The sequence below is a fragment of the Lepus europaeus genome, chromosome 11 (genome assembly GCF_033115175.1).
Source record: "Lepus europaeus isolate LE1 chromosome 11, mLepTim1.pri, whole genome shotgun sequence".
NCBI lineage: Eukaryota > Metazoa > Chordata > Mammalia > Lagomorpha > Leporidae > Lepus > Lepus europaeus.
In genome coordinates this window covers 88,976,153-89,002,816 of record NC_084837.1, presented here as the reverse complement: position 1 = coordinate 89,002,816, position 26,664 = coordinate 88,976,153, and the positions used below count along the sequence as shown (strand labels likewise).

At 55.9% G+C, this 26,664-nt stretch overlaps 2 protein-coding genes across 4 annotated transcripts in view; one reads left to right on the top strand and one right to left on the bottom strand.

Moving 5' to 3' along the window:
• Window positions 1-5,187, top strand: part of AAGAB (alpha and gamma adaptin binding protein) — a 53,988-nt gene extending 48,801 nt beyond the window's left edge. Inside the window, exons 7-10 of one of the 2 annotated variants that reach the window (XM_062206193.1) lie at window positions 310-403; window positions 2,707-2,811; window positions 3,261-3,310; window positions 3,990-5,187. In XM_062206193.1, coding sequence (XP_062062177.1) covers window positions 310-403; window positions 2,707-2,811; window positions 3,261-3,310; window positions 3,990-4,067 — 327 coding nt within the window. In that variant the 3' untranslated portion in view covers window positions 4,068-5,187. Of the gene's footprint in view, window positions 1-306; window positions 404-2,706; window positions 2,812-3,260; window positions 3,311-3,989 lie in introns of both variants that reach the window. The other variant, XM_062206192.1, reaches the window with a different exon arrangement.
• Window positions 5,188-11,623: 6,436 nt separating this feature from the next.
• SMAD3 (SMAD family member 3) overlaps window positions 11,624-26,664 on the bottom strand; it is a 110,576-nt gene continuing 95,535 nt past the window's right edge. For both annotated transcript variants that reach the window (XM_062206190.1, XM_062206191.1), the window contains 4 exons: window positions 21,682-21,894; window positions 19,843-19,980; window positions 17,965-18,109; window positions 11,624-15,694 (listed from right to left, as the gene is read on the bottom strand). In XM_062206190.1, the coding sequence (XP_062062174.1) occupies window positions 15,571-15,694; window positions 17,965-18,109; window positions 19,843-19,980; window positions 21,682-21,894 (620 nt within the window). In that variant the 3' untranslated portion in view covers window positions 11,624-15,570. The remainder of the gene's footprint in view (window positions 15,695-17,964; window positions 18,110-19,842; window positions 19,981-21,681; window positions 21,895-26,664) is intronic.

Sequence of the window (26,664 nt, the reverse complement as noted above, 5' to 3'; positions counted from 1 at the left end):
AGCCACAATGCCTTCCCCTGTACAATTTGAATATAGTGTGGATCTTAAATACAACAAAAAAATTTTAATACTCTATAGCAAAATCATAGCCTTTCTATCTAGTTTTTCCTTGAGGTAAAGTACTCCCAGGTTAGTGAATTTTAGCCTTTTTCTTTTATGTGATCTCGCGCCTTTCTCCTTCCCTGCTTCTCGCTCCTATTATTGCTTCTCTGAAGCTAACCATGGATCGACAGTGCCAGCCTTTTTGGATTCAGGCCTGAACAAGCCTGTTCCGCGCTTGTTGCTTATGTGTGTCTTTCTCCACAGCAGCCCCGTTTGCCAGCAGCAGACAGGACTGAACCCCTCTCAGATCATCGGGGTGCGGCATCGAGCGCTGCGGATGCCCCGGTTGATAGCATTGTGGGTAAGGTCCTCCTTGGGCTCCCAAAAGATCAACTTGGGTTAGTGTCTGGGCGGCAGTCGGGGAGGGGGAAGCTGACTTTAACCACAGATAAGGAAAAAAATCGATAGTGTTCCCTGAAATGAATGTGAGCCTGCAGGCGGCTGTCCGCATGGAGAGGTGAACGCGTGTGTAGCAAACACACAGCGCCGTTTCTGTCCGCAGGGTCTCAATTCAGAGCACCCGGCTGAGAGAGAAGCAGGTCGTGACACAGTCGCGCAGATTTGCATTCGGCACTTTTTCCACGGTGTTTGGCAGTAAGTCAGAATGAATGGCACATGAGCAGTTCAACCGCATAGGCTTGCCCTTTCACATCCTTTTAAATGTTCTTTTATATCCACTTTCCTCATTTGTTAATGAAGTTTGGCAGAGACTTTATGTAAGGGAGTTGAAGTTGAAGCCTAGAGAAGTTTAATATCTTGTCCAGCGACATCTAACACCTGGAACCAAAACCAGATGCACGCTGCTACCCAAAACCAGAAAGCCAAGGAGCTTAGCTGACAGTAACTATAAATGCTCTTTTGTTCCTGCCTTCTGCCAGAGAGGGCTTGTGTCCAGCAGATAGCTTTGTAAGCTATTTTTTCTGATTATAGGATAACACATGTAGAAAAATCAAGTGACTGGTTACAGAAACATATAAAGAACAAAAAATTATGTGAAAACTCTTTGGCTCTCCAGTTTATGCACCCTTTCCTTTCAATTGAATCCTTCCTATTAGCTTTTTTGTTGTTGTTGTTAAAGATTTAATTATTTATTTGAAAGTCAAAGTTACACAGAGAGAGGAGAGGCAGAGTGAGAGAGAGAGGTCTTCCATCCAACGGTTCACTCCCCAACTGGCTGCAATGGCTGAAGTTGTGCCAATCTGAAGCCAGGAGCCAAGAGCCTCCTCCAGGTCTCCCATGCGGGTGCAGGGACCCAAGGACGTGGGCCATCTTCCACTGCTTTCCCAGCAGAGAGCTGGATCGGAAGTGGAGCAGCAGGGTCTTGAACCGGCACCGTATGGGATGCCAGGTGTTATCCCACTGAGCCACAGTGCTGGGCCCTCCTGTTAGCTTTTAAACCTGCTAAAGTCTCTGCCATTAAAACAAACCATCGGTTACACTGAAAGGGTGGGGAAGACAAGAGCTACCCTAAGTAAATTTGGAGCAGAAATCAGACTGGATACCATAGGACTAAAAAAGATCTGACCACAAATACTGAGCTCTACTTAATGTTTCTCACAGGAGTATGGGCTAGCAATTCTGAAGTTATGTTTATATGTAAAAATATATAAAGAGATTAAAAAATAAGATAGCGGAGCCAGGGTAAAGAAAGTAGTTATAAATAAGGAAAGAGGAAGGCTGGGGCCAGCACCACGGCTCACTAGGCTAATCCTCCACCTGCGGCGCCAGCACACCGGGTTCTAGTCCCAGTCGGAGTGCTGGATTCTGTCCCGGTTGCTCCTCTTCCTGTCCAGCTCTCTGCTATGGCCCGGGAAGGCAGTGGAGGATGGCCCAAGTGCTTGGGCCCTGCACCCACATGGGAGACCAGGAGGAGGTGCCTGGCTCCTGCCTTTGGATCGGCGCAGCGCCGGCCATAGCAGCCATTTTGGGGCTGAACCAACAAAAGGAAGACCTTTCTCTCTATCTCTGTCTCTCTCTCTCTCACTGTCTAACTCTGCCTGTCCAAAAAAAATAAATAAATAAAAAAGAGGACAGCTGGGTGAATTCTTTAGTTCATCAGTATGAACTCATGGGTTTTTTTGTTTCATTTTAAAGATTTATTTTATTTACTTGAACGGCAGAGTTAGAGGGAGAGATAAAGAGATCTGGCCATCAACAGCCAGGGCTGGGCCAGAGCCAGGAGCCAGGAGCTTCATCTGGGTCTCCCATGTGAGTGCAAGGGCCCAAAGACGTGGACCGTCTTCCTCTGCTTTCTCACATCTATTAGCAGGGAGCTGGATTGGAAGTGGAGCAGCCTGGACTCAAACCAGTGCCCCTCAGGGATGCTGCTGTCTCAGGCAGCAGGTGAACCTGCTTCGCCACTCCGCTGGCCCCTGTACTCATGGTTTTTATAACATTTAGTACAATACTGGGTTATAATTCCTAGACAGACTCCTTACCACATCTCAGCACCGAAAGGATCAAGCAGGTGAGACACCACGGGCTGCATAGCTGGGTCACAGTGGGCGTTTGGTCATTGGCAGCTCTCGTCAGAGCTAGTGTTGATTGCCTTAGGAGCCTGGTATCCAGCACAGAAATAAGTAATGTGAAAAATCTTTGTTTCAGACCCCATGTTAGATCTGGACATTCAAGAATTAGCCAGTCTCACTACAGGAGGAGGAGATTTGGACAATTTTGAAAGACTGTTTTCAAAGTTAAAGGAAATGAAAGGTAATCAGATCTATTGTGTCTTAACATGTTTCCATATGGATGTCCATCTATGTTATGTAGTGGGATTTTGTTTTATACCTACTGGATTGGATTCTGACCTCTGTTCTCAGCTGTTTTGAGACACATACCTGCTTGGGGAGTGTACCATCTTCTCTTGGTAAAAATTCCCCGGGGAAAAGTTCTCCTCTCTCTGTTTCCTCCTGCTTTCCCTCCTCTGCCTCTTATCTGTTGCTTTGTGTGTCTCATTAACATGGCATCTGTAAGATCAGATCCCCACCAGCATCCTTTCTGGAAAATTTGGAAAACTTCAGCTTCCTAATCGCTGTAATAACTGCTCTATAAACGTATGTCTTTGAAACCCATCACCCATCTTCTGGTATTAGAACATCCGTGCACTCCAGTTTCGTCTGTGCTATTAGACAAATTCTGAAGATATATTTTCCCCCTAGACAAGGCTGCGACGCTGCCTCACGAGCAAAGAAAGTTGCATGCAGAAAAGGTGAGACAAACCAGTCGGGTATGTACTGCGCTGCCTAGCAGAGGCCCAGTGCAGGTGAAATTACTTATCCTACCTGTGTGCCTCGGACAGGCCCTACTGTGAGCTTTCAGTTGGCTGTTAGCGTAGGACTAATTCAGTTTTTACACAGCAGTCATGTAGTTGCTGTAGGCAAACCAGTATTTTTCAGATGTATGTTGGATATCACGGAACCTTTATTGAAACTTGGGATGTTTGCCTTCCTGACTTTGGGTTGGAAAACTCTTAAGTTGTTTTGTTTTGTTACTACCATCGCAACACGTGTTCTTGGCAGGAGCTTGTTTATGGTTGATGGCATCCCATTATATGAATGTGTCATAATTTATTTATCTGGTTCCCTTTTGGACAGTTATTCCTTGTCCTTTTTTTTTTTTTTTTTTTTTTTTGCTTCTATAAATAATGAAGCTGTGCCTCCCTTTACACATCACCTTTGCATACAGCTCCTTGTGTCCCTAAGATAAATTCCTAGATGTGGACGTCTTGGGACAGAGGGTATTTAACGGTTTTGATGTAAATTGCCAGAGCGCTGGAGGACAAATGGTGGAATTTCAGGTCTCTCAGTCAGTTCAGATGTATGTTGTGACAAATGAAATGAGGTGAAATTTAGCTGTTGCCTAAAATTTGTTGCATTTTCATTCCCCAGGTGGCCAAAGCTTTCTGGATGGCAATTGGGGGAGACAGAGATGAAATTGAAGGCCTTTCGTCTGATGAAGAACACTAAATCACTTACACTAGGGTCTAGCCCTCCCTACTTGGTGTCCCACTCAGCCATGTTCTTTGTTGCTGGGTTTCCCAACATCATGTAGGCAGGCTCCCTTAATTTAACCAATGGCCCCCTTAATTTTAGTTCTTAGCAGGGGACGACAGAGAAGTCTTCTTCCTCAGTATATTGGGAGGGACTGAAGAGTTGGATGGCAGTATTGAGAGAGGATTTCTCCGGTATACTTCTTTGTTCTAGGAACAGGGGTAGAATGAGTCTGTCAGGTCTGTGTGATTTACCGAAGTTAGAAGAGTACACGAAGCCACCCCTAGGCATCCTTTTACGTGCTGTTCCCTCCGTGTGCCATCTCTCCTGCCTGTTGTGGATTTTCCCCACTCAGGGAGCTTGTGGCTCTGAGCTGTGATGCTCTAGAGGGAAGAAAGGCGGCAGCTCCAACTGTGATGTGTGCTACGTAGTATCAGGGCTGGGGGCAAAGTCGGGGGCCCACAGGTTAGCCTCTGAATTCAACAGTGCTCTTGGGCATTTCTTTTGAACTATAGTGTCTGAGTTCATACTAGGAAAAAAAAAATGGAAAGCCAGTGTGAATTTTTTGATAACATTGAATGAGGCCAAGGTTTCCCACTGTGGTGGGAATAAAACAAACCCCTCCTCAGAGTTGTGGTGTTGTATGGCTGTGTGCAGGAAGCTCCGGTCTCCCTAAGGCTTCCTGTACGGGCCGTGGAGATAACGTGATCCTAGGCTGAAATGTCGTTCTCACACTGTCACGAAGAAAGTCCTTTGCCTTAGGGTGCTCCCTGCTACCGGAGATGCCGGAGCTGTGCTGTCACACTTTATACCCACAGAACAAGGCAAGTTCCCGTCTTTCTCTTTGAAAGCCAAAGATCACTGCCAAGGTAGCCACGCTCGGGTGTGGGTACAGCTCTGAAGGGCTTGGCAGTGATTTCCCGGGCTAACCCTGTTTCACTCGTAAGGCTGGAAGCCCCTGTGTGCCCTCCCAGGGCTGTGGCCCAGCGGGAACCCCTTCACTCTACCCTGCCATGTCTGAGCAGGTCATTCCCAGAGGAATTAATCATGAGAGGGGAGTGTGTAGCAAATAAAAATCCTTACTCCTGTTTTCGTAGACACTTGTGTAACGCCTGTCATTCATCGTTCCTGTGCTGACCGCGGCCTGGCTCTGCACCGCCACAGAGCGCTGTGGATGGATGGTGCTGGCTCACAGGCTGAGAAGCGCTTTCGGCCTAGTGTGAGCCTCAGACCCACATGAACCCATTCACAGGGTGCGGAGGAAGCATAGGTGAAGTCACAGACGAGGTTCACACCCCTTCCCGCACCACCTTCTAAGCACTGTAGACCTGAAACATGACAGAGGGGACAGAATATTCCAGGGGTCTGGCTGACACCACCGTAGGAAGCAGACATCTCAGAGACTTGGAGCACTCGGCGAGAGGTGGTCTCTGAATTTGGTTTCCCCCGTCCCAGCAGAGTTTCTTTCAGGTGACTGCATTAGCTGTTGATTACATGAGGGAAGTTGGCTCTCGGGGGGTTGCAAAATGAGAGAGAGAGAACATGTTTTTCTTCCAAAATGGACGGTTTTAGAAGATATTTAGGTGACACAGAGGGAATTAAAAAAAAAAAAAAAGACTGGGAGAAGCTGTGAACTTGATTTTGTAAATTAGACAAAGCCAGGAGATTAAAATGTGACTTATGAAGCCAGCTAATGTGTCTCATTAGGGTTTTACTGTTTTTCAGTAGGGGTCGGGAAGCCACACATCCTTCCCCGGATTAGACGTACATCTTAAATAGTCTGAGAGTTGGTCAGGCTGGCTTTTGGAATCCACCATGCCTTACACATAACTGCAGCTCATGTTTCTAAGTCCTGGCTGTTTGGGGATAGTGGGGACCATGAGGTAAAGGCATCAGCGGCATCTACTAAAGGGCCTGTTAGGGACGTGACCGAGCTAGGACTGCAGTGACATTTGGGATTTATCAGAAGTGACCTGTGTGTGTGTCACAGACCGACCAGCTGAGATTTCAAACGAGAGACATGCCTTTTTGTTTTTGGTCTTTTTTTTTTTTTTAGATTAATTTATTTATTTGAAAGTCAGAGAGAAGCGGTAGAGAGAGAGGTGTCTTCCATCCGCTGGTTCACTCCGCAGTTGGCCGCAACGGCCGGAGCTGCACCAATCTGAAGCCAGGAGCCAGGAGCTTCTTCCAGGTCTCCCACGTGGGTGCAGGGGCCCAAGGAGTTGGGCCATCTTCTACTGCTTTCCCAGCCCATAGAAGAGAGCTGGATTGGAAGTGGAGCAGCCAGGACTTGAACTGATGCCCATGTGAGATGCTGGCACTACAGGCAGCAGCTTTACCTGCTATGCCACAGCGCCGGCCCTGGCTTTTTGTTTTTCTTAAACATATCTCTATTGGCATAGCACAGTGTTTGGCACATAGTAAGCCCTTAGTTTTGTTGGAAAATACAGTTTATGTTTTGTGAGTGTGGTTACAAAATTTGAAGATTCATGAATGCTGAAAGATAGGGAGGAGAGACAAGAATAAACATTTTTCCCTAAGAGAACCATGTGTTATGTAATAATTTGAGAGTGATGAAGACAGATATTTTTATAATTTTAAAATATGCTATCCTACCATAGTGTGAGATTGACAGAACCAGTTTGTTTGCTCTCTATTTATAGAGCGTGGCCACATCTGATTCAGAGAAGCTAGAGATTCATCAAAGCTAGACTTAGATGGCTGAGTAATTTGGGATGATGTTCAAGGACCATAGAGCATGTCAGGGCATTCCTGCGAACTACTTACAACCCGTGAAATGTGATATATGGCTGATCTCACGTTCCTGCTGTGGAGAGGTGGGGAGGGACATTTTTGCCTCTGTTGTCAGACTCCTTTCACCTTGGACCAACCTCGTAACAATGCCATCAGGAGAACCCTTGGAGAGCCCATTGCCCTTCTTGGCCTGCTATGGAAAAGCCATCTTAGAAGAACCACTGTCTAAGGGTAAGATGAGAGCTCTGTGAACTATTCTGAGCCCGAGTATCTGCTGACGCAGAGCTAAATTTAGCAAACATGTGTCTAGTGTACTCAGGGCTTCTGATTCATTGAATGTTCTGATTGATGGAGGCAGAGTTTTGGGGAAGGTTCCAGTGAGTGAGATTTGCTCCTCACCTTCCAAAATCTTTCCAGTAGATAATTTAGCTATAGCATTGTATCATTCGACACCAAATGTTTAAACAGAGTGTGGGTGGAGAACATGTTAACAAAAAAAAAAAATCTGTCAAGTGCACCAAACCTAGAACTGCGTTAGTACAAGGTCAGCTGGAAAACAACACCCTAACTGTTAACTTTCCCGCAGTTTGTATGTCTCATGGAAGTAGAATGCTGACCGTGCAGGGCGCCACTCAGGCTTTGACTCTGAGTCCACTGCACGTGGGCTCTTGCACAAAGGGGCTTAGCAGTTCTCGCGTGTCCTCCTCTGCATTGACCGGGCCTCCTAACATTAACATCACGGGTCTTGCTCTTACTGGAGGGATCTTTCCTGAGAGTTAAGTTCTTCTAGTTTGGAAGGCCCTGCGTGGATTCTTAGTTGTCACAGCGACACTTGGGGACCTTCAGCTGGAATACTGCTGAGCCCCATTCCAGCTCTTAGCGATTTACAGTTCTACTGTGTTTGCTTTTGGAAAAGTATTCGTTCAAATCTTGGCCCTAGAGGTCACGACTGCGTATTTGGAGCACAGTCTTGCCGGGGGGCTGGTGGCAGGTAGGGAGACAAGCACATTTTTCTTTCAAAACCTTTTTGTGTGCATCTGTTGATAGAATCAAACGTTCCCTCCCACAACTGCAAATCTAGGAAACAGAAACTGGCCCCATGAGGCAGTTCATGTCTAGTTGAAGCTGCTTCTTGGTGGAAGCTTTATGGGAACAGTAGCAGCAGCAGAGATACATAGAGAGAGAGAATGATTCTTTTAACCTGAAGTCCAAGAGCCTGTCTACACCAATCGTGCCTCCCCAGGAAATCCCAAGAGTCCTTAAGGGTAAAATTAGCATGAACCTTGTTCCCTCCGCCCTGCGAGGTGCCGCAGCAAGGACTCAGGGCCCAGCAACACTGCTGTGAACCTTGTCGGTGCCAGACTTGAGTGAAGTGTGGTGGATGTCGTTTCTCGTTTCTCAGGAGCTCAGAATTCAACTCCAGTAGGGGTGAGGGGAGCAAGCAAGACAGGGTCACACAGACGGAGAGCAGCCCAAGGTCTGTGGGGAGGGGAGAGCACACACATCTCAGAGCCGCGGTCTCAAGCTGGAGCCCACAGAATCACCTGGAGGAGCGGTTCACGGTTCTGCTTCAGTAGGTCAGGGGTGCCTTGGGGCACTGAGGCTGACTGAGGGGAAAGCCTGGGCAGACAGGGGAGGGGAGGCAGCAGCACCCTTGGTGGAAGTTTGGGTGCTTTGGTCCCTCCCACCTCCCGGGCAGAGGTTTGTGTGTTGAGAGTTTGGTCTTCAGTGTGGCACAGTTGGGAGGGAGGACCCCTAAGTGGGGCCTAGTAGGAGTCCCTTAGGTCAGATTGGGGCATGCCCTTGGAAGGGGTTGTGGACCTCAGTTTCTCTCTCTGGCTTCCTAATTTAAAATGTGACCTCTTCCGCCCCCACACGCTCCTGCTATGACCTGAGCAGCCACGAGGGCCCTCAGAGCTGAGGGCCAGTGCCCAGTGTCGGCGCCAAGCCCTTGACTTGCCAGGACCTTGTATCTATAAAGTCAGCCTGCCTCAGCTGGTCCACTGTGGTACGGAGACACATTCAGCATGAACAAGCTATGGGAATTAAGAAATAAGGGAGTGTGTTGGGAAATCCCAAGCAGTCCAGTTACAGAAATGGTGGGTACATAAAGATGCAGAGTGCTGTGAGCACTGAGCGACGGTGGGGAGAGCCTTGAAATGCTACCTGGTATTGAGTTCCTATCTGCTCTGATGACAGCCAGAGATTTCGGGGTAGAAGAGGCGTCTAACCCCGATTCTGTCCCGGGAAAATCTGGCCTCAGTAGCAGCAGCGTCTGCCGAGCCAGTTAGCTGCACGGAGGATTCTGGAGCTGAGCGTGGGCCCGGTGTTGTGACTTGTTTCTTTCATGGATAGAGAATATGAGAGCACTTCACACATTTCATAGGAAAATGAAGTTAGCAAAATGCTTATTTTGGTGCAAAATTTTTTTGAAATCTATGCTATTTTTTCATAATGTGCATTTTTCACAAGCATTTTGGAGACCCCTCATATGCATGCATTTTTCTTATTTGAGAGGCACAGAGACAGGCCATGCAGTCCCATCTGCTGGTATACCACCTCCCAAATGCCCTCAATGGCTGGCCTAGGTGGGCCAGGCCAAACTGGGAGCTCAATCCAGGAGTCCCACGTGGGTAGAAGGGACCCAGGCATTTGAGCCATCACTACTGCCTCCCAGGGTCTGCATTAGCAGGCAGCTGGGATAGGGAACTGGAGCCAAGACTTGAACCCAGGTCCTCCAGTATTGGACATGGACATCTTAATGGCTAGGCCAAACATCTACCCCAAACTTATCTTTTAATTCCATTTCCCATGAACTTTCTAAAGTCCCCTCATAAAGAATGATGGTGATGTTTCCATATACATACTGTCCCTGGAGTAGAGAAAGACAAGTTAGAATTTTGCAGTAGCTGGGTAAGAAGTAACTCTTTTTAGTGATGTTTCTACAGTTAAATCATAGGGATTACTATAGGATAGCACAGCAAGAATGGATGCAAATGATACTGGTGAGGTAGACTATTAAATACGGGCACTGATTGATAGATTTATTCAGCAAAACAAAGAAGCCAGAGATAGACTAATTAAAATGTAACCCAGCTCTCAGGAAGCTCATAGCCTCGAGAGGGAGACAGACACCAGAGTTAATACCTGGTCAGGGACTATGGCGATAGCCGCGAAGCCTTCCTAGAGATTTCTGAACCAAGTCACAAAGCCTTGGTGCAAGGTAGCCGGACGATTGGTGGTATGTGTTGGGAAGGCCTGGGAGCCAGGGGAGGAGAGCAGGGAGAGGCACAAGGACCCAGGAGTGGCTGGGCTGTGCAGGAGGGAGGAGGCAGTGGTGAGAACTCAGTGTGGGCAAATGATGAGGGCCAGAGACGGGGATGACCAGAGGTCAGGAGTTACCGGGGTGAGTGATCTCCCTATGAGGAAGCTGGTGTGGCTGTCCAGGTTGCAAGAGGGCCTGCAGGAGGGCGCAGAGGTGGGGACGCCTGTTAACTGCCAAGGATACAGGTTGAGGGTTGTGATAAAAACCAGGCCGGAGGCCAGGAGAGAAGGCGATGGTTTAATAAGGGAAATAATGGATTCGTTTACGCTGTTTGAGGCACATGTGGCACCTCCACGTACCAGTAGCCGGCAAACTGTTGGACTGAAGTGTGAAACTCGGGACAGATGTCTGGGCGCCAAGTACTGGTTTGGAAGTCGTTAGCAATTATGTGGCTAGAAATCCTAAGGGTTGGTGAGCTCACTCAGGAATGTCAAGAGAGCATACAGTGGTCTGGGAACACCAGTGAGGAGGGATGAGGCAGAAGACGTGCAAGCCCAAGAACAGATTATTCATGCAAGAGGGCCGAGGAGCGCGGGGGAGTTCAGGAAGTGAGGCCCTCCCCAAAGGGAGGTTTGGTCACCAGGGGCAGCCACAGCAGGGATGACAGGGAGCAAGGGAAAAAGCAAAGCGGTGAGCAGCTGTGGGCCTGCAGACCAGGAGGGGAGAGGCCGAGAAGGAACTGGCTCAGGTGAGGCAGGAAGACAGCCCAGTGTTTTGGACCACATCCAATAGGTAGCTGAAATTTAAAATATGGGGCCCAAGGAACAGGTTGGGTTAAAGGTGCCAATTTGAGAGTCGTTGAATTGGGGCAGACAGGTGGAGAAGTGGCCAACGCACGATCATAAAGGCAGGAGTCGGGGCTGCCACTGACGGAGGCCGACTGGAGGCTGCTGGGAGCCCTCCTCCTGGCACGAGGTGTTCGAGCTCAGGTGCGGCCCTTAGAGACTCCTGCAGAGGCGGTCCGTTTCCCCTCCTCTCCCGCGTTCTGCTTACCCAGACTCTCACCATCCCACCGGTATTTCTCATTCGGATCACCTTGTGCCTTAATCCACACAGAAGTGAGTTAAAAGGAAGGCTCTTTCCGCGGGAGCCTTAACATTCTAAATGGATTCTCCAAGGAGCCAACAGACAATCAGTGGAGGCATTTGGCATGCCCTGACAGCACGTGTGGAGGAAGCTGGCTAGCAGAGGGCTAGCAGGAGGAAGTGGTAGCAGGGCTTGAGGTTGGGGTGACGGCCCACGGGCATTTGCTAAATGAATGCAATAGCATTGTTCCGGCGGTGTGTGAGTTATTTAGATGAGGGGGAAGATGTACCCAGTGAGACGTGCGACCTTTGCAACCCAGGAACTTGCTGTCCCTGAGGGAGCAGGTGGCCAGGCACATCGTTGGTCAGAGTCCATCCTCCGAGTCCCCAGGACCCACCGCCACCCCGCTCCCTTTTCAATCTCGCCTGCACCCTGGGACAGCAGCTTTCCAATGAGAACAGTTTATTAGGACACTGACAAGAGGAAGAGGGAGGGGGAAGAGGATCTCGAACAGGAGGGGTACAATGCTTAAACAGCTGCTCTGCTTTCAAGATACAAAAGTTAGAAAAATCTAAAACACTATAAATACATGCTTTTTACAGAGATTTAAAAGGTCAGGCTGGCTGAGTGACAGTCACCCACATCCTCCCCGCCCCCGGCACACCCCAGCACCAGTCCAGAACAGCCCAGTTGTAACAGCAGCAGTGGAGGCGGCGTGAAGGCTCCTTGGATAAACACGCACCAGCTCTCTGTAAAGTTTCCAGCCCTGGGAAAGGAGTGGGGCTTGGCTCACAGGCCCCTCGGGGGGGGGGGGGGGGGCTGGATGTGACTCTGCCGTCCGTGTGTGCACACAGCCTCACTGGTGTATCCCCCACCAACATCCTCGATGGGCTGAGCCCACCCTTCCAGCTGCTGCCCTTGGGAGAAGGGACCCCTGCAACTTGCTTATAAAAACTTAAATAGTTCTCTGAATTGTTTAAGAAATTATCACATAAATATAAAAACCCCCGAGTGCTAGAGTATACATTACTTCTGAATTTTTTTAAAAAAGAAAATTCAGTGACAGAATCACCAAGACGTTCTCACTCCAGTCTGCACGGGTGGCGAGTTTCCCTCATGTGGCAGCCACAGGGTGCCTGTGTGTCGCGTCCTGGCCCCACTGGGCAGCCCTCCCACCGGGGACGCTTCGCTGCCACGTTTCCTTGTGGCCTCTTGCACCTGCGTTCCTGCTTCCCCCAGCCACTGGTGCCGCGGCTGGGGGCGGCCTGTGCACTGCGAGGCTGCTGCTTGCTGGGGCTACACAGTGGTCTAACTCAGCTGTGGGAAGCGGAAATTTGGTTGTAGAATGGGGGCACTTGTAATTTTAAGAAAACTCCCAACCCTAGCCACTTAAAAGTCATCAGTAAGGAGCACAGTCCCAAGCTAAACTCGTACCCTCTCCTGCTCCCAGCCGCCCCCTTGTGAACTGCGCCATAAGCAGCCTGCAGGTTCCTTCGCCAGCGTCTCCTCTTCAGGACAAACGAGAGCCGGGGAGAGCAGTGAAAATCCGCCAGACGACTCGGGTCCATGTTCGACATGCACACGCCACTTAAAGAAAATCATCTGTCTGTGGCTGAATAAAAGCATTTAGCCCTGGAACATGGCCAGACTCTGGGAAGCCAGCGGGCAATGGAGAAACAAGCAAACTAAGCACACGCGGTGTGCTCCAGCTCACTTCGACGTTAACGACGATTTAAAGAGAAGTCACCACGGTCAATTAAAAACCCAACACTGACAACATCAGGACAGCCGAACAGTCTGCCAGCAGCCTTGCCCTCATGTGCGTGCTTCCCGAGGGGAGAGGCAGAGTCCCGGCTCCCGGCTCGTCTCGGATGTCAGGTCTTCTGCCGCCTGCCAGAAAGCTGGCCAACAGAGATGACGTGCCAGCACAGGCCTGAAACCCAAACCCCCAGAGGCTCGCCGTGACCGAAGGTGGGGAGGAGGGGGCCTCTTGGGGGAAGAGGCGCAAAGGGGATAAAAGACAGCTCCTCAGGAGGTGCTGAAGACTGGCACTGGCGTCAGCCCCAGCCCCGGCGTGAACCTGGGGCAGGGGGCAGTGCACGCCGCCAGGCTGCTGGGGCCAACCGCTGCACAGCAGCCACTACCGCAGCTCTAAGACTGCCCTGGTCTCCTCCTGCCCCGTCAGCCGTCCTTGACAAACATCACTGCCATTCATACAGCAAGATCTGTTCAAGCAGCCAAGGCTGGTGGCTTAAAGGAAGGCCAGCCCTATCACACTGGCCCAGAGCGCCACACGGGGCTTCACCTGCTAACCTGACTGCGACCAACGCCATCTGGGCTGCCGCGGTGGGCTTGCCAGCAGTCTCCTCACACCCCCTCCCCGGGGGCTGTTCTACACAGAAAAGGGGCCAACGAAGTGGCCTTTGGAAAAACGCTGTACTCCAGCTCACGCCTCCTAGCAGTAGTCTTCAGCTCTGAGCTCTGAGCACTGCAGCCAGGTGTGGCCACTGCTCGGCAGAACTGGGCCGCACCAGAAGGACGGTTGCGTGGCTGCCAGGAGCCCTTGAGAGATGGTGCCGCAGGCGGAGCACGTGAGCCCTCAGGAACCACTGCCCACGGCTTCCAGGAGGCGGCCACGACTGCCCCAGCACAGGCCAGAACGGAGCCCTCTGCCCCAAGTGCTGAGTGGGAGGGCAAACACACTGGCAGGCAGTTCGGGGGTCTTCTGCGTCCAGATCACCTCATGCCAGGCACAGACTTGAGACCCCCAGGATGTGGAGGGGTTTTCTGTCATCTCCGAGTTCTGTGAGAAAACTCACTTGCACAGGGCAGCAGGAGGCTTCCTTCTGTGTCAGCCCCCGTCCTCAGGAGGTGTGGGAGCAGCCGTCCTGCCTGGAAACCGCCAGGCTAGCACTTCAGAGACGCAGGCTCTGGGAAGCACCCAGCGTCGTCACGGAACGCCAGAAGTCTCATCACATCCGAGGCTCAGAACCTGCCCAAACACGTACTTCCTGGAGTAAGACAGGACTTCCATAGGAAATCCCTTTACTTTTCCTGGTATAAGTCCATGCAAAAAAGGTGAGATACGTCATTTCATCCAAAAAAAAAAAAAAAAAACCAGCAGCAAAGAAGAAAGTACCAATTGCAGGTGACAATTCCGTCTGCTGTATTCTGCAAAAAGCCCGTGAAAGAAGAGGGCCCCTTTTTCCAGTTGAAATAGTTTGTGCTCGTGGGCTCGCCCGGCGTAGCTGCCAGTGTCATCACCAGGGCCGCCCGCAGTCTCCAAAGGCGCAGAACCACCGTGAGCGCCCTGCGCACCGGCCCGTGTGGGCCTGCGAGGCTCCCCTTCTGGCACGTCTGCTCCCGGAAGTGGCAGCTTCCAGAAACGCCGGCGGCTGCCTCCTGGGGAAGCCGGGAAACACTTCACCTTGGGACGGCTGTTAGAGGAGCCCTCTCCTAGCTCCCAGTAATGCATCAACCCAGGGTGTCGTGTTGTGTTTTTCCTAATTCGGAACAGACATTTAGAGCATACAATCAAGTTGATTTAATTAACGCGATGGACTACATGAACCAGTGCACGCTCTTAAAGGCGGGAGACACAGTCCGGGGCCGCCGTAGCCCACATGCCGCCTGCCTCCTGCTGCGTGTGAGCACCTGCCGTCGTTTGAATCTCTTTGAGACTGATGCGATAATAGAAACTATACGTTGCGTACGCACGGGGCCTCAGCAGATCCTTCCAACTTTTCGAAGTGAGAAAGGACACGTTTTAAGAGTTTTTAAAGAGGAGGTGGCGCTTTCGCCACTGTCACGTGTGCAGTGCTGAACACACAGCCATCAGTAGGCTCTGAGAGTGGAGGGAGCCGCCCAAGCCCCCTGCCCGTCCAGCCTCTCAAGGCACAGGGCCTGCAGGACAGGAGGCCTGGCTGGGCGCCAGAGAGGAGGCAGAGGAAGTCTGCCCGCGGCCATGCAGGCTTTGCCCCCTACCTAGAGCATCCTTCGGAGGTGAACTTGACACAGCGGTCCCAGACAGAGGGGGCAGCTCCTGTTGAGCCGGGACATCCCACATTGCTATCATGAAGAGAAGGACGTGGCAGGGGAGGGGCAGGTGGTGAAATCCCACCCACTCACTCAGGCCCCCAGAGCGGAAGCCATCCTCGTCCTTGAAGCCGGGCCAAAGGGCAGTGCGTTCGGCAGATGCAGCCCCTCGGAAGTGCTGCCCTGGGCTCACCTCTGTTTTAGAACACAGGCTGGTGCCACCGGAGGGAGAAAAAGTCCTTCTTCCTTGACAATAACCAATGGATCAGAGTTCCAATATTCTCGCCCTCCTCACGGTCACTGCCCCCAGCGCAGCCCTCCCCCTCCCCGCCCACACCTCTAGGACACACTGGAACAGCGGATGCTGGGGGAGCCCATCTGGGTGAGGACCTTGTCCAGCCACTGCAAAGGCCCATTCAGGTGCAGCTCGATCCAGCAGGGAGTGCTGGTCACTGTCTGTCTCCTGCAAGAAACAAGGCAGGGGTTGCAGGTAGGGGATGTTTAAAAACGTCCAGGAGGAAACACAGGCAAGTCACAACACCCTCCTCTGCGACAGTCTTCCCCCCAAAGCCAGCTACACCCTAACCTGGCTCCATCTGCCCTAGAGGAGGTCCCGACCATCTGCTGAAACTAGCAGGGCCAAGGTCCCTGAGCAGATCCCAGGCCGGGGGATGGGGGGAAGGGAGGTGGCCTTAAAGAGGTAAACGTGAAGTCAAGGCCAGGGCACCCCCAAGGCCCCGCAGTGGAAGCCCTCCAGGCCGGCTCCCGTGTGTCCCAGGTGGGCACCAGCAGCTTCAGACACAGGCCCGGCCCGGCCCGCCGCGGTGATGCGCGTCTGTCTGGCGGAGGGGCGTTCCGAGCCACGCACCGACAGCGCACATGCCTTCCGCTCCCCATGTGCTGATACAATTCCCATCTACGGCCTTATTTTGGAAAATCTTCCGAGCAGAGCGAGCCATGGAACAATTACTGGAAAAAACCGAGGCGCACCCCAAAGCACTCCGTCTCAGTTCAGGCTGGCGGATGACGCAGCCCGCAGGCCGGCTCCCCAAGGCTATCTGCTGAGGCCGCGGTGGCCCGTGCCAGCTGGAGGTGAGAGCAGCGGGCCTGGGCCCTGCCCTCGGCCTCCTCGCATAGACAAGGGCTGAAACCCTACTCCCCTTGGCCCGAGACGCAGGAGGGCGGCAAGACTCTTCTGGGAAGGGGCCGCGCCTGCCCGTCGGGCTGCCGTGCGGCACTGCCAGGCGGCGGTAACGCGGTGGGCTGCGAGCACGGGGTGTGCTGGCCCGGCGGCCTGCCGGGAGGGCGTCTGCCGCCGAGGAGCCCCTTGGGGCACGCAGGGCTGGATGGCCGCAATGCCGCACTGGGCCGGGCACTGCCTGCCTGGCCTGGCCTAAGCATCCCTGCCCGCTGACACGGCCCTGCAGGGGTCCACCTGATGGAAGGGACCATGCGTGGCCCCCTGGGCTACAGTCTGGGTGTGAGAAGAGCGAGCAAATGGACTTCCCCTGGCTCTTCTCCACTGAGGGCCGCCTTTAAGTATTTCCCTTTCCCTGTCCTCTCCCAAAAAAAAAAAGCTAACGCTAATCTTCCACTCTTGTTCCCTACCTGGTCCGTGCCAGGGCTAAAAGGTCAGTTTGGGTGCTTCCCGGCTGGCCCGCTGGGCCTGGGCTAATCTCTGCAGCCGTCAGAAGACGGCCGCCAGGTCTGAGGTCTGACCGCCATGCCGGCTCCACGGGTCACCGGTGCTGGGTTTCAGCAAGACCCCGGAGACCACGGCCCCGCGCTCCCCGGCCCCGCGGGGCAGCCCCGAGCACGGCAGCCCGAACACAAGGAGGGGGAGCGTGCGGGGCGAAAGCCTCTAATGAGAATCCGACTTTCCATAAGTCACGCTCATCTGGATCTCATTATGAACAGTGGCCCCGCGCCAGCACCGAAATGGGTTTGGCCTGGGTGCAGAGTGACTGCAAAACAAAATGGGAGTCCAAACATCTGGAAAAATGAAGGGGAGAGTAACTCGCACGGCGCTGGCTCCAGCTGACGTGCGGGTACCGCAGCGTCTGCCGCTGGCGGGGGCGGGAGGGGCCCACGGCCCTGCTGCCCGGGGCACTCTTGTTCACCTGGGCTCTGCTCTGCAGACCCACGCCACGGTGTTCCACGAGACAACCACGAGGACCAGGCAGGCCTGCCCCTCATCTGTGCCACGCTGAAACCAGGGTCTGGAATTCTCAATTAAAAAAAAAAAATCATTTCTTTTCTGAGCACGTAAACTTGGTTCCTTTGCAATGACCCGATCTCCTCCTCGCTTCCCTGGGTCTCAGTTCCAAATCCGAGCTCCTCGGGGCTACCAGGGTCCCTGAGTCAGGGCTGGAGCCACAGTGGAGGGAGGGGACAAGGCAGCGAAGGCTTCACTGCCATCACCCGCCCCAGAGGAAGCCTGAGGACGAGGCCAAGAGGGCACCGTCCCAGGCTCAGCTTTCCTGCACCGGTGGGACTTCACGCAGGTCCCTCTCCCTCCACAGCCTCAGTCCCCTCATCTGTGCAATGGGCACCAAGCCAACAGCCCTGCAGAGCAAGCCCTGCTGTGGGGAAGAGGAATACTGGACTCCTGTATTTCCAGCGCTTGAGAAACTGCAGGTGCACGCGGGCCCCTCCCGCCCACCAGGTGGTGGCGCTCTCTGCTCTGGGGCCTGAGTCCCCTGGCGTGGGGTCCCCCTCACCACGGTCACCGACCTGTACTCGGCTCCCCAGCCTTTGACGAAGCTCATGCGGATGGTGCACATGCGCGTCAGCTGGTAGACGGCCTCGAAGCCCTGGTTCACCGACTGGGCCAGGAGCGCGGCGAACTCCTGGTTGTTGAAGATCTTCAGGTTGCACCCTGCAGACGAGACAGAAGCCGTCCCTGTGGGCGGCCCCCCTGGGGACACAGCCACCTCGGGGCGGGAGGGGGATGGCAGAATGGCTCCGTTCCCACGGCTCACGCGCCACATGGTCACCGGCTGCAGTAGCCGCACGCTCCAAGCTCAGCACCACATGAGGGACGGGCCCTTGGATCTGTCACCCCCACATCAGGGACACGCAGCTGCCCCACGTGCCCGGGCAATGAAAGGCTGAGGGAGAGCGGTGCAGGGACGGGCCTCCCGGGCCCTGCCGCGTGTGGTGTGGCCGGCCACCTGGGCAGAACAGCCCTGCGCCCTGGCAGCGGGCAGCACCACCGAGACGGGCCCCCTGGAGGTGCCCCGGCCTGCCGTTCCCACAGGAAGCTCAGCAGAGGGTCGCCGCTGGCCAATCTGCCGTGAGGGAGGGCCAGGCAGGGGTGGAGGGGACACTCACAGCGACGCGAAGGTGTGTGGCTGACGAGACAGCGGCCAGGGCCAGCTGGGCCCTCATGGGAAGATGGGGGTGGGAGCAGGAGACATGCTGGGCGGTGTGCCAGAGTGCAGCTGGGCCTCCTTCCCCGCGGCGTTCTCCCCAGGGGCCCGTGGGGGAGCCCAGCCCCTCGCAGGGCAGAAGCAGACATGGAACTCCAGAGGCAGTCCCAGCTCCATCCGGCCACGGCCACTTACTGGCTGTGTGTCCCTGGGCAGGTGGCCTAACCTCTCTGAACTTGCCGCCTCAACACAGCTCCTTCTCGCAGAGCCAGACAGACCGGCAGGGACGACACGAGGTCAAAGGTGTCAAGGGACTGTTACCACAGCCGAGGGCCGCTCTACATCCGTGGCCATCACCCTGTGCGGCGGCCACCGTGCCCCTGTCGCCTACTACTCAAGTGGACAGGAGAGGCTACGCCGCCCACGAGCCACAGCCTGAGCCAGGCCACACGCCCCGCAGGCTGCAAGCCGTGTGAGAGGCGGGCTTCGGCTGGGCCTTCCTGCCTGGGTTGTCTCAGGAAAGTGGCCTCCGCTGGGCCGAGCCCCGTGCCTGACCGCGCTGTCCACGCTCTGGACACACCACCCTCACGTGCAGCCCGACACACCTTCTTGGGGTACAGATGGACTTCATCAGCCCTGCCTGCTCCCCAGCTCCCCAGCAGGGAAGCCTGTCCTCCAGCGCTTCTGAGCTCTGCCCATAATGTTCTCGGCTCTACCCTGCCATCTCCCTGTGCCCACTACCTGCCCACCCTCCAAGGCCTCAATGCCACCACCGCCTCCTTCAGGAAGCCTTCCCTGATCCACTCCCCAGGTGTGCTGCTCACCTGGTGCTTGGCACAACCCCCTTGGATTAAACACATCCCTTCCTTTGTCTCATGTGTCCCAGGCGTCTGTGGGGACAGCAATAGAGCCCCATGCACCTCCCCAGACCCTTCCAGCACCTGGCATGGTACCCCCAATGCTGTGTGTGTTTGTGGAATGAATGAGGGAGAGAGGGAAGCCCTACTCTGAGCACCTACACCAGGGCAAAGGGCAGGGGCTCAGAGGGTAAAGGCGGGTCCCAGAGACGCTGCGCCCGCTCTCTGGAGGTTTGGGAAAGCACAAGACAGCCAGGCACACACAACCCCACGGATCACCGCAGTGCCACCTCAGGGTGGGAGAGAAAGGTGGCCTCTCGCCAGCACCCCAGGCCCGTGCTCAGGACAGAGGAGCTCCGGGGGGGTGGGGTGGGGGGGCTCACCTGGAGGGATCTTGCAGACGGTGGCCGGATGCCAGCCATAGCGCTGGTTACAGTTGGGAGACTGGACGAAGATGGCGCTGTCGCTGAGGCACTCGGCGAAGACCTCCCCTCCGATGTAGTAGAGTCGCACGCCCCGCCCTGGAGAGAAGCAGGTTAGGCTGCACCCAGGGCACCCTCCCCGTCCGCCTCGGCCCTGCCCCACAGACAAGACCCAGAGCCCACGCCGAGAACCCAGGCCCGGGAAGGCACCAGCCCGCTGGATTCCAAAGGCCGCGGGAGGCTGATGCCCAGAGACCGGTCACCTGACCTCTGACCCCTCGTGCCTGTGCCTGGGAGCTACCCAGTAGGCACCTGGTCAGTGTTTGCTGCTCCGGACATGGTGACTCCCGCTGTCAAGCCCAGGCCCCTCTCGGGCACGCTCACGTGCTACTTCTCCCCTCCACGCATCCACCTGAAATACTGCAGCGGTTCCTCTCGCTGCTTTCCCTCCCACTCTGCACAGCACTCCGGGTGGACACAGATTGAAGTCAGCTCTGCCATTGGACCACTGTGCAAACAGGGGCCCCTGCTCCCGCACGGGGACGGAAGCCACAGCGCTGGGGACCAGGTGAGTGGCAGGTGCGCCCCTTCATGTCCCCTGCCCCGCCTCCGTCCTCACTGCTGTCCTGGACTCCAGCCACTCCCCCAGTGATTCTTTCCTTCCCTCGGGACCTGGGGGCTGAGTCCACGGCCCACCTGGGGCTCCTTATCCAGAGTTAGTATCTCTTAAAGTAAAAGAGCAAAATGGCAGGCGGGGCGCAGGGGAGGGGCTGCAGAGCTGGTCCCCACTCCCTGGGGGCCAGGCTGCCCCTGGAGGATGAGCGCACCACCCCAAGACCCAGGCCTCCCAACCACAGAAGCCACTCTTCCAGAGAGGTCTTCGGTGAGAGCCCAAGGTGCCGAACAAGCAGGCAGAGTTGGTGTGTAGCCTAGAACCCCTCGACTGCCCCTTGGGGCTCCAGGACCAGGCGAGAGATGATCTCACTCGCGCCTTCTCTACAGCCCCTCTAAGTACCCCCGGTCCAGCTCCCTGCTAATGCGCCTGGGAAAGCAGCAGAAGATGGCCCAAGTGCTTGGGGCCCTGCACCCACGTGGGAGACGGGGATGGACCTCCTGCCTCCTGGCTTTAGCCTGGCCCAGCCCTGGCCATCTGGGGAATGAATGGGTGGACAGAAGATCTCTCTCTCTCTCTCTCCCTCCCTCCCTCCCTCCATGTAGCTCTGCTTTTCAAATAAAAAAAAAAAAATCAGAAAGCTCCCATGGTCTGAGGTCCTGGGGCAGGAACTCAGGAATACCTCTAGCGGGCTGGATACAGGAGCAAGGCAACCCCTGCCCCCCGCCCAGCTCCACCTCCGCACAGCCCACAGCGCGTCCCAGGGCAGCCCGTGAATGGCAGTGGCCTTCAGGTGGGGGCCAGCTGTGTCAGGGGGCTTTTACGGGAGGAATTTCCAACCCTGCCTTCCCCAGGGGTGACCCTTCCACCCGGTAAGCAAAGTGGCTTCCGAATCTTCAGAGAGCATCTCAAGCCTTCAGTGGGAATGATCTCTGTCCACCCATTCATTCCCCAGATGGCCAGGGCTGGGCCAGGCTAAAGCCAGGAGGCAGGAGTTCCATCCAGGTCTCCCATGTGGGTGCAGTGGCTCTGCCCTTCTGACCCCTATGTGGAGGATGTGGGGCCAGGCCGGGACCCGGGCAGGGGGTCCTCTCCCCGATTCCTGGCCGGGGGCAGAGCAGAGTGCAGCTCGGGGTGCAGGTGGGGGCTGCGGACCGTGGGGGAGGGGCACGGCGGCCACCCCTCACCAATGTGCCGCCTAGTGAGCTCCACCGCCGCGTTCCTGTTCACGTTGGACAGCAGCCCCAGGCAGAAGCGCTCCGAGTTGGAGGGGTCGGTGAAGCCGTCCACAGTCATGGAGGGCTGCGAGGCGTGGAAGGTCTCCCCGACGCGCTGGTTCAGCTCGTAGTAGGAGATGGAGCACCAGAACGCCGGCTCGCAGTAGGTGACGGGCTGCAGGTCTGGGGGCACAGGGCAGCTCCAGGTCAGGCGCCTCTGTGGGGCCCCCTACCGTTTCCCTCCCTCTCAGAGGGGTCTTAGAAACCCCCTACCCTAAGGCCAACAACCTGTAGGCCCCAGCACATGGCACGAGAGACGCAGGCACCAGGAGGCGCGCCCCACCAGCCTCAGCCCTGCGGCCAGACAGCGCTGGGTTCATCCAGCTCCTGACGCAGTCTTCGAAGAGGGCCGGGCACCAGCTGGCACCTGGGCGAACCCCGGAGCTGGACCCCGTGAGCTCTCACTGCACCACGACCCCCGCACCGTCTTCTCCGGGTCACCCTTCCAGGGTCCCCAAAGCAACCACCTCTGCCCCCAGAAAGGGCTTCCGGGTTTGGGCTCTGCACGAGCCTGGGCAACCTCTTAGCCTACTGAGCAGCAATCAAGCACACTGCATGTCAAACACATCCTGTGTCAAGCACGTGGTTCCAAACAGTGCCCGGGGTCTGCAGACCACGCTGGGGGCTGTGCCTCTCGCCACAGAAACTCGTTTCTGAGGTCACTCAGATGGGGCCAACGCTGTGGCGTAGCAGGTACAGCCATTGCCTGCAGTGCCGGCATCCCATTATGGGCGCCGGTTCGAGTCCTGGCTGCTCCATTTCCGATCCAGCTCCCTGCCATGGCCTGGGAAAGCAGTGGAGGATGGCCCAGGTGCTTGGGCGCCTGCACCCACGTGTCCCTTTCCTAACGCTGCTTGGCGCCACTCTTGCAGAATGGGGTGTCTGCACACTTCCTAGCTAGCCAACTCCACCACGTGCCCCCAGGGCTCTGGCTGCTGGCAGCGTGGGGATCTGAGGAGAGAGGTTCGGGAAAGGCTCGCCGTGCCTGGGGGTCAGCACTGCTGAGACACCTGCCCACTGCGTGCCAGAGCTCCACGGCCACGTGAAACCCGAGAAAAATCCAGAAGCCGTTCTGCCGACAGGAGGAGCCCGGGTGCCCCCTGCAGACAGAGGGGCTCACGCCACCCCCTCGGATGAAGAACATGATCTCCAAGCGGGCCAGCGACGCCCCTGCACGCACCGCGTACCCAGAAAGCGCCAGCAGGAGGGATAGGACGCCCGCAGTCGGGCACTGGAGAACAGGGTGGGCTGTGGTGTCCTGTGCCCACCGGATGCCAGTCGTGCACGCCCACCCCATCCGGCTAAACTGGGACAACAACCAATGTCCCCAGACATCACTGTGTCTTCCAGGGGACACAGTTTGCCCCCGTGGGTTTGGCCGGGTCACAGAGCAGCTTCAAGGCCAGGCGGGCGGCAGTCAGTCCCGGGCACAGGGCCGCGGTGTGGCGGCGGGCAAAGCATTCGGCTCTTGGAGCTCCAGCTTCCACGCTGCCCTCCCCAGATGCTGTGTGTGGGAGGAAGGAAATAAAGGGGAGGGCACACAGTGCACGCACACAGTAGGCAGCGCTGGCAACGGTGACAACCACTTGGCTTATGTGAATTTGGGAATCTCCTGCTGCTATTTTAACTTCCATCCCCATCAGGGCCAAGCATCCTTGTACCCTTTCCCAGGGTGCAGCAAGGGGGAAGAGGAGGAGGAAGGCAGGGAACCTAAGCTGCTGAGTGGGGAAGCGGGAGTGCCGGGGGCAGGGGCAGCTGTGGCCCGGGCCCTGGCCTCTGAAGTGGGGCCGAGCCACGTCAGCCACGGTCAGCCCCGGCTTTGCTTGATGCTTCAACATTCCAGTGAGATAAGCTATATTCTAAACAATGTGGTCACTAAAATGCGAGCTATGTTGCTTTGGAAACTTTCAAAAAGAGAAAGGAATGTTAAGTGCAATGCAAGCATTCCAAGTGGCTGCCGGCCACCACGGCCCAGGTGCAGGCTCCGAGAACCTTGGTGCATGGCCGTGGGGACAGGCTCTCCCTCTCTGGCCTCAGTGTCCGAGTCCGTACGAAGCCTGAAGTGGACTACAAGGCCTCTACCTTAGACCACACAGGTCACCATGCTTCTGACCCGAGTCAGCCTCAACAGGCAGCTTTGGCTGCTCCGCGCTGGCCCCGGCTCACTCAGCAATGTGTAGAACAGAGTCTTTGCCCTCCAAAAAGCCCTGTCCAGCACCCCCTGGGCTTAGTTCAGGCAGAAGAGAGAGCGAGCGAGTGAGCGAGCTAGGCTCCAGGGACACTGACAGAGCCCTCCAGTCCAAACAAGAGAAGCTGGCAGGCCACCCAATGTGTGACACGTGCCAGACCACGCTCTGCAGTCAGCCCGGTGGGCGGGCGGGCGGGTGGGTGGGCTTCATGGAGACGCAGATTCAGAGTGAGTGAGTGAGGCTCCTGGGCCCGGAGGCCCTCCCAGGCAGATCTGAGCCCTTCTCCAAACACCCCTGCAACACACACACACACACACACATACACACACACGACACTGTGGCAGGAAGCACTGGGCCCAGGCTCCTGACACCTCGTTAGGAAGACACTACTGGAGGGGAGCGGGGACCTCGGGCCAGCGGCACAGTGTGAAGCTGCCGTTTCAGACGGCGCTGTTTGGACAAGCTGCCCCGGGTTCAGAGGCAGGACTGAGCCAGGGCGGCACTCAGTCCTCTGCAAACCACCTGGCCTTCCCCTGCCCTTGACCTCCCCTCCAAGGCTCTTCCACAAGATGGGTGGCCACCAACTCTGGGCTCTGCCTTCAGTGGCATTAAAATAAAAAAAAAAAAAACTGTGCTCCCATTTCTCTTCCCCTGAAGGAGGACTTGCCACGCCATGGTCAGTCTAGAGAAACAAAATTCAGGACTCTGGAAGGGCTATACAAATGGATACAGAAAGGCTTAACTACTGAAAGAGCACCCAAGTTGGTTCTGAGCTTCCTAGCAGACCAAGCGAAAAGGGCAAACAACACACAACAAGGCTCTGGTTGGTGGATGGGTGATGCATACTGGTTCTGGAAGGGAAGCAAAGCTTGCCCAGGCACTGAATGTAACAGGAAATCTTGGGGGGGGGGGGGGTTGGCACCCCTCCCCCACACCAAGCACTCACTCACTCAAGCAGGCCTGGGGTTCCCCAAGAAACACAGACACCATTTAACAGACAGCTGCTTCTTGAAAAGGCTCCTGTTGGGGGATGGCGTGCAGGGGGCTGTGTGACACCCTCCCCTTGCCAGCCGAGCGCACAGGGAGGTCACCAGGCTCTCCTGAAGGGACAGCGGGTGGTCTGCTGGGGTCCAGGACCCTGCACACCTGGGGTGGCTGGCAGCCGACAGCAGGTGCCCAAGGCCTTGCAGGCTCACAGCCCTGCTCCTGGCCAGACTCCCGGGTCTGTGCTAATCTCCCCTCCCAGGGCAGAGGTGTCGCAGATGCGGGAGCCTCCAGCTCCAGCCGTGCTCAGTCCTCCCCCTCCCCCTCCCCCACCGTGCTGTCGGCCAGACTTCTCCAGTGACACGGGGCACTTAATTCCCGGCTGGCCCCCTGCCAGCCTAACGCACTGGCTGGCTTGGGATTGCAGCCCCGTTCCAAGCTGGCACAGACTTTCTGTTTTGTTTAAGGAAAAGCAAACAGAATAAAACCCAGAAGGCACCTCTTGGATTAAGGGATGCCTCCTAAAAACACGTGTGAGAGATTCAAATCCGGTACAGGAAAAGGCGGGGAGGCAAGGCGGGGAAATTAACTGGCTGCCATAAATCCAACGTGCGGACTGGGCGAAGGCCAGGAGCAGGGACGCTTTAAGGCTTAAGGTGAACGCAGAAACGGAGTTGCTCTCTCTGGGTCCTACTGCGCACCTGCTCAAGGCAGCGCTAACCCGCTGTAGGAGTTTCCACGCTCCGCCCCCCCCCCCCCCCAAGCCCGGTCCTTCCTGGCCCTTGCTTTTCCCTCTGCCTGGGCCACCCTCCCCCGACTCATCTGCATGGACCAGGCCTTTAAGGCCCAGCTCACGAGGCTGTGACACAGGCCCCTACAGCCTCATGCAAAGTAACCTCTTGTGTCCCAGTGACCTGCGCGCCCAAGTCTCCCGCGCTACAGGGTAACTCTCGTGTCCCCAGCCCACAGGGGCACTAATTCCAACCCATCTCCCCGAGGACTCCAGCGACAAACCAAGCGGACGCAGAGCCCCATGCTCTGGCCGCCTGTGACCGGCCGGAGTGGCAACGTCTCGGCAGCAGACTTCCGGTCATTATGTGGCTCGCCTTTGACTGCACAAGCTCTGGGGCCATGCAACCAGAGGCAGCCTGGGAAGAGGGCCGGGTGCAGCGGGCGCAAAGACTCCAGCCAGGCCCCCTCCCGCCTCTGGCTGCCAGGCCACCCCTGCCTCTCCCCTGCGCTCTGCCCCAGGCACCCTGGGGAGCCGCCGGCAGCTCCTTCCACTCCAATGCATGCAGCGCCCCGGGCACTGGCAGCACCTCCGGGTGCTCGGTCAGCGCCCCTCCCCGCCTGGCTCACTGCAAAGCAGGAACAACTTACTCACAGGCCGGGTCGGCTCACTACCTTGTTCCTCTCCCCACCTGCCCCCTCCTTCCCCTCTGCTCGCCCCGATCCTCTGACTTAACTGCTTTGGAAATTCCCAGTGAGTCACCCTGCGCGCCACCGTGCACAATAACAGGGCCATCACCTGCTCCCGACCCCTTCCCTGCAAAACAAAGGCCCCAGGGCCTCCCAACCCTGCATCAGGGGCTCCTTCAGGACGCCGGCTCCTGACCAAAGTGGCTTCACTGTGATGGCAGCAGACTTGACCGTCCCCAGACCCGAGCCCAGGGCCGGTGCCTGGAGTCGGGAGGAAATGAGAGAGGAAGCCGGGTGCCCT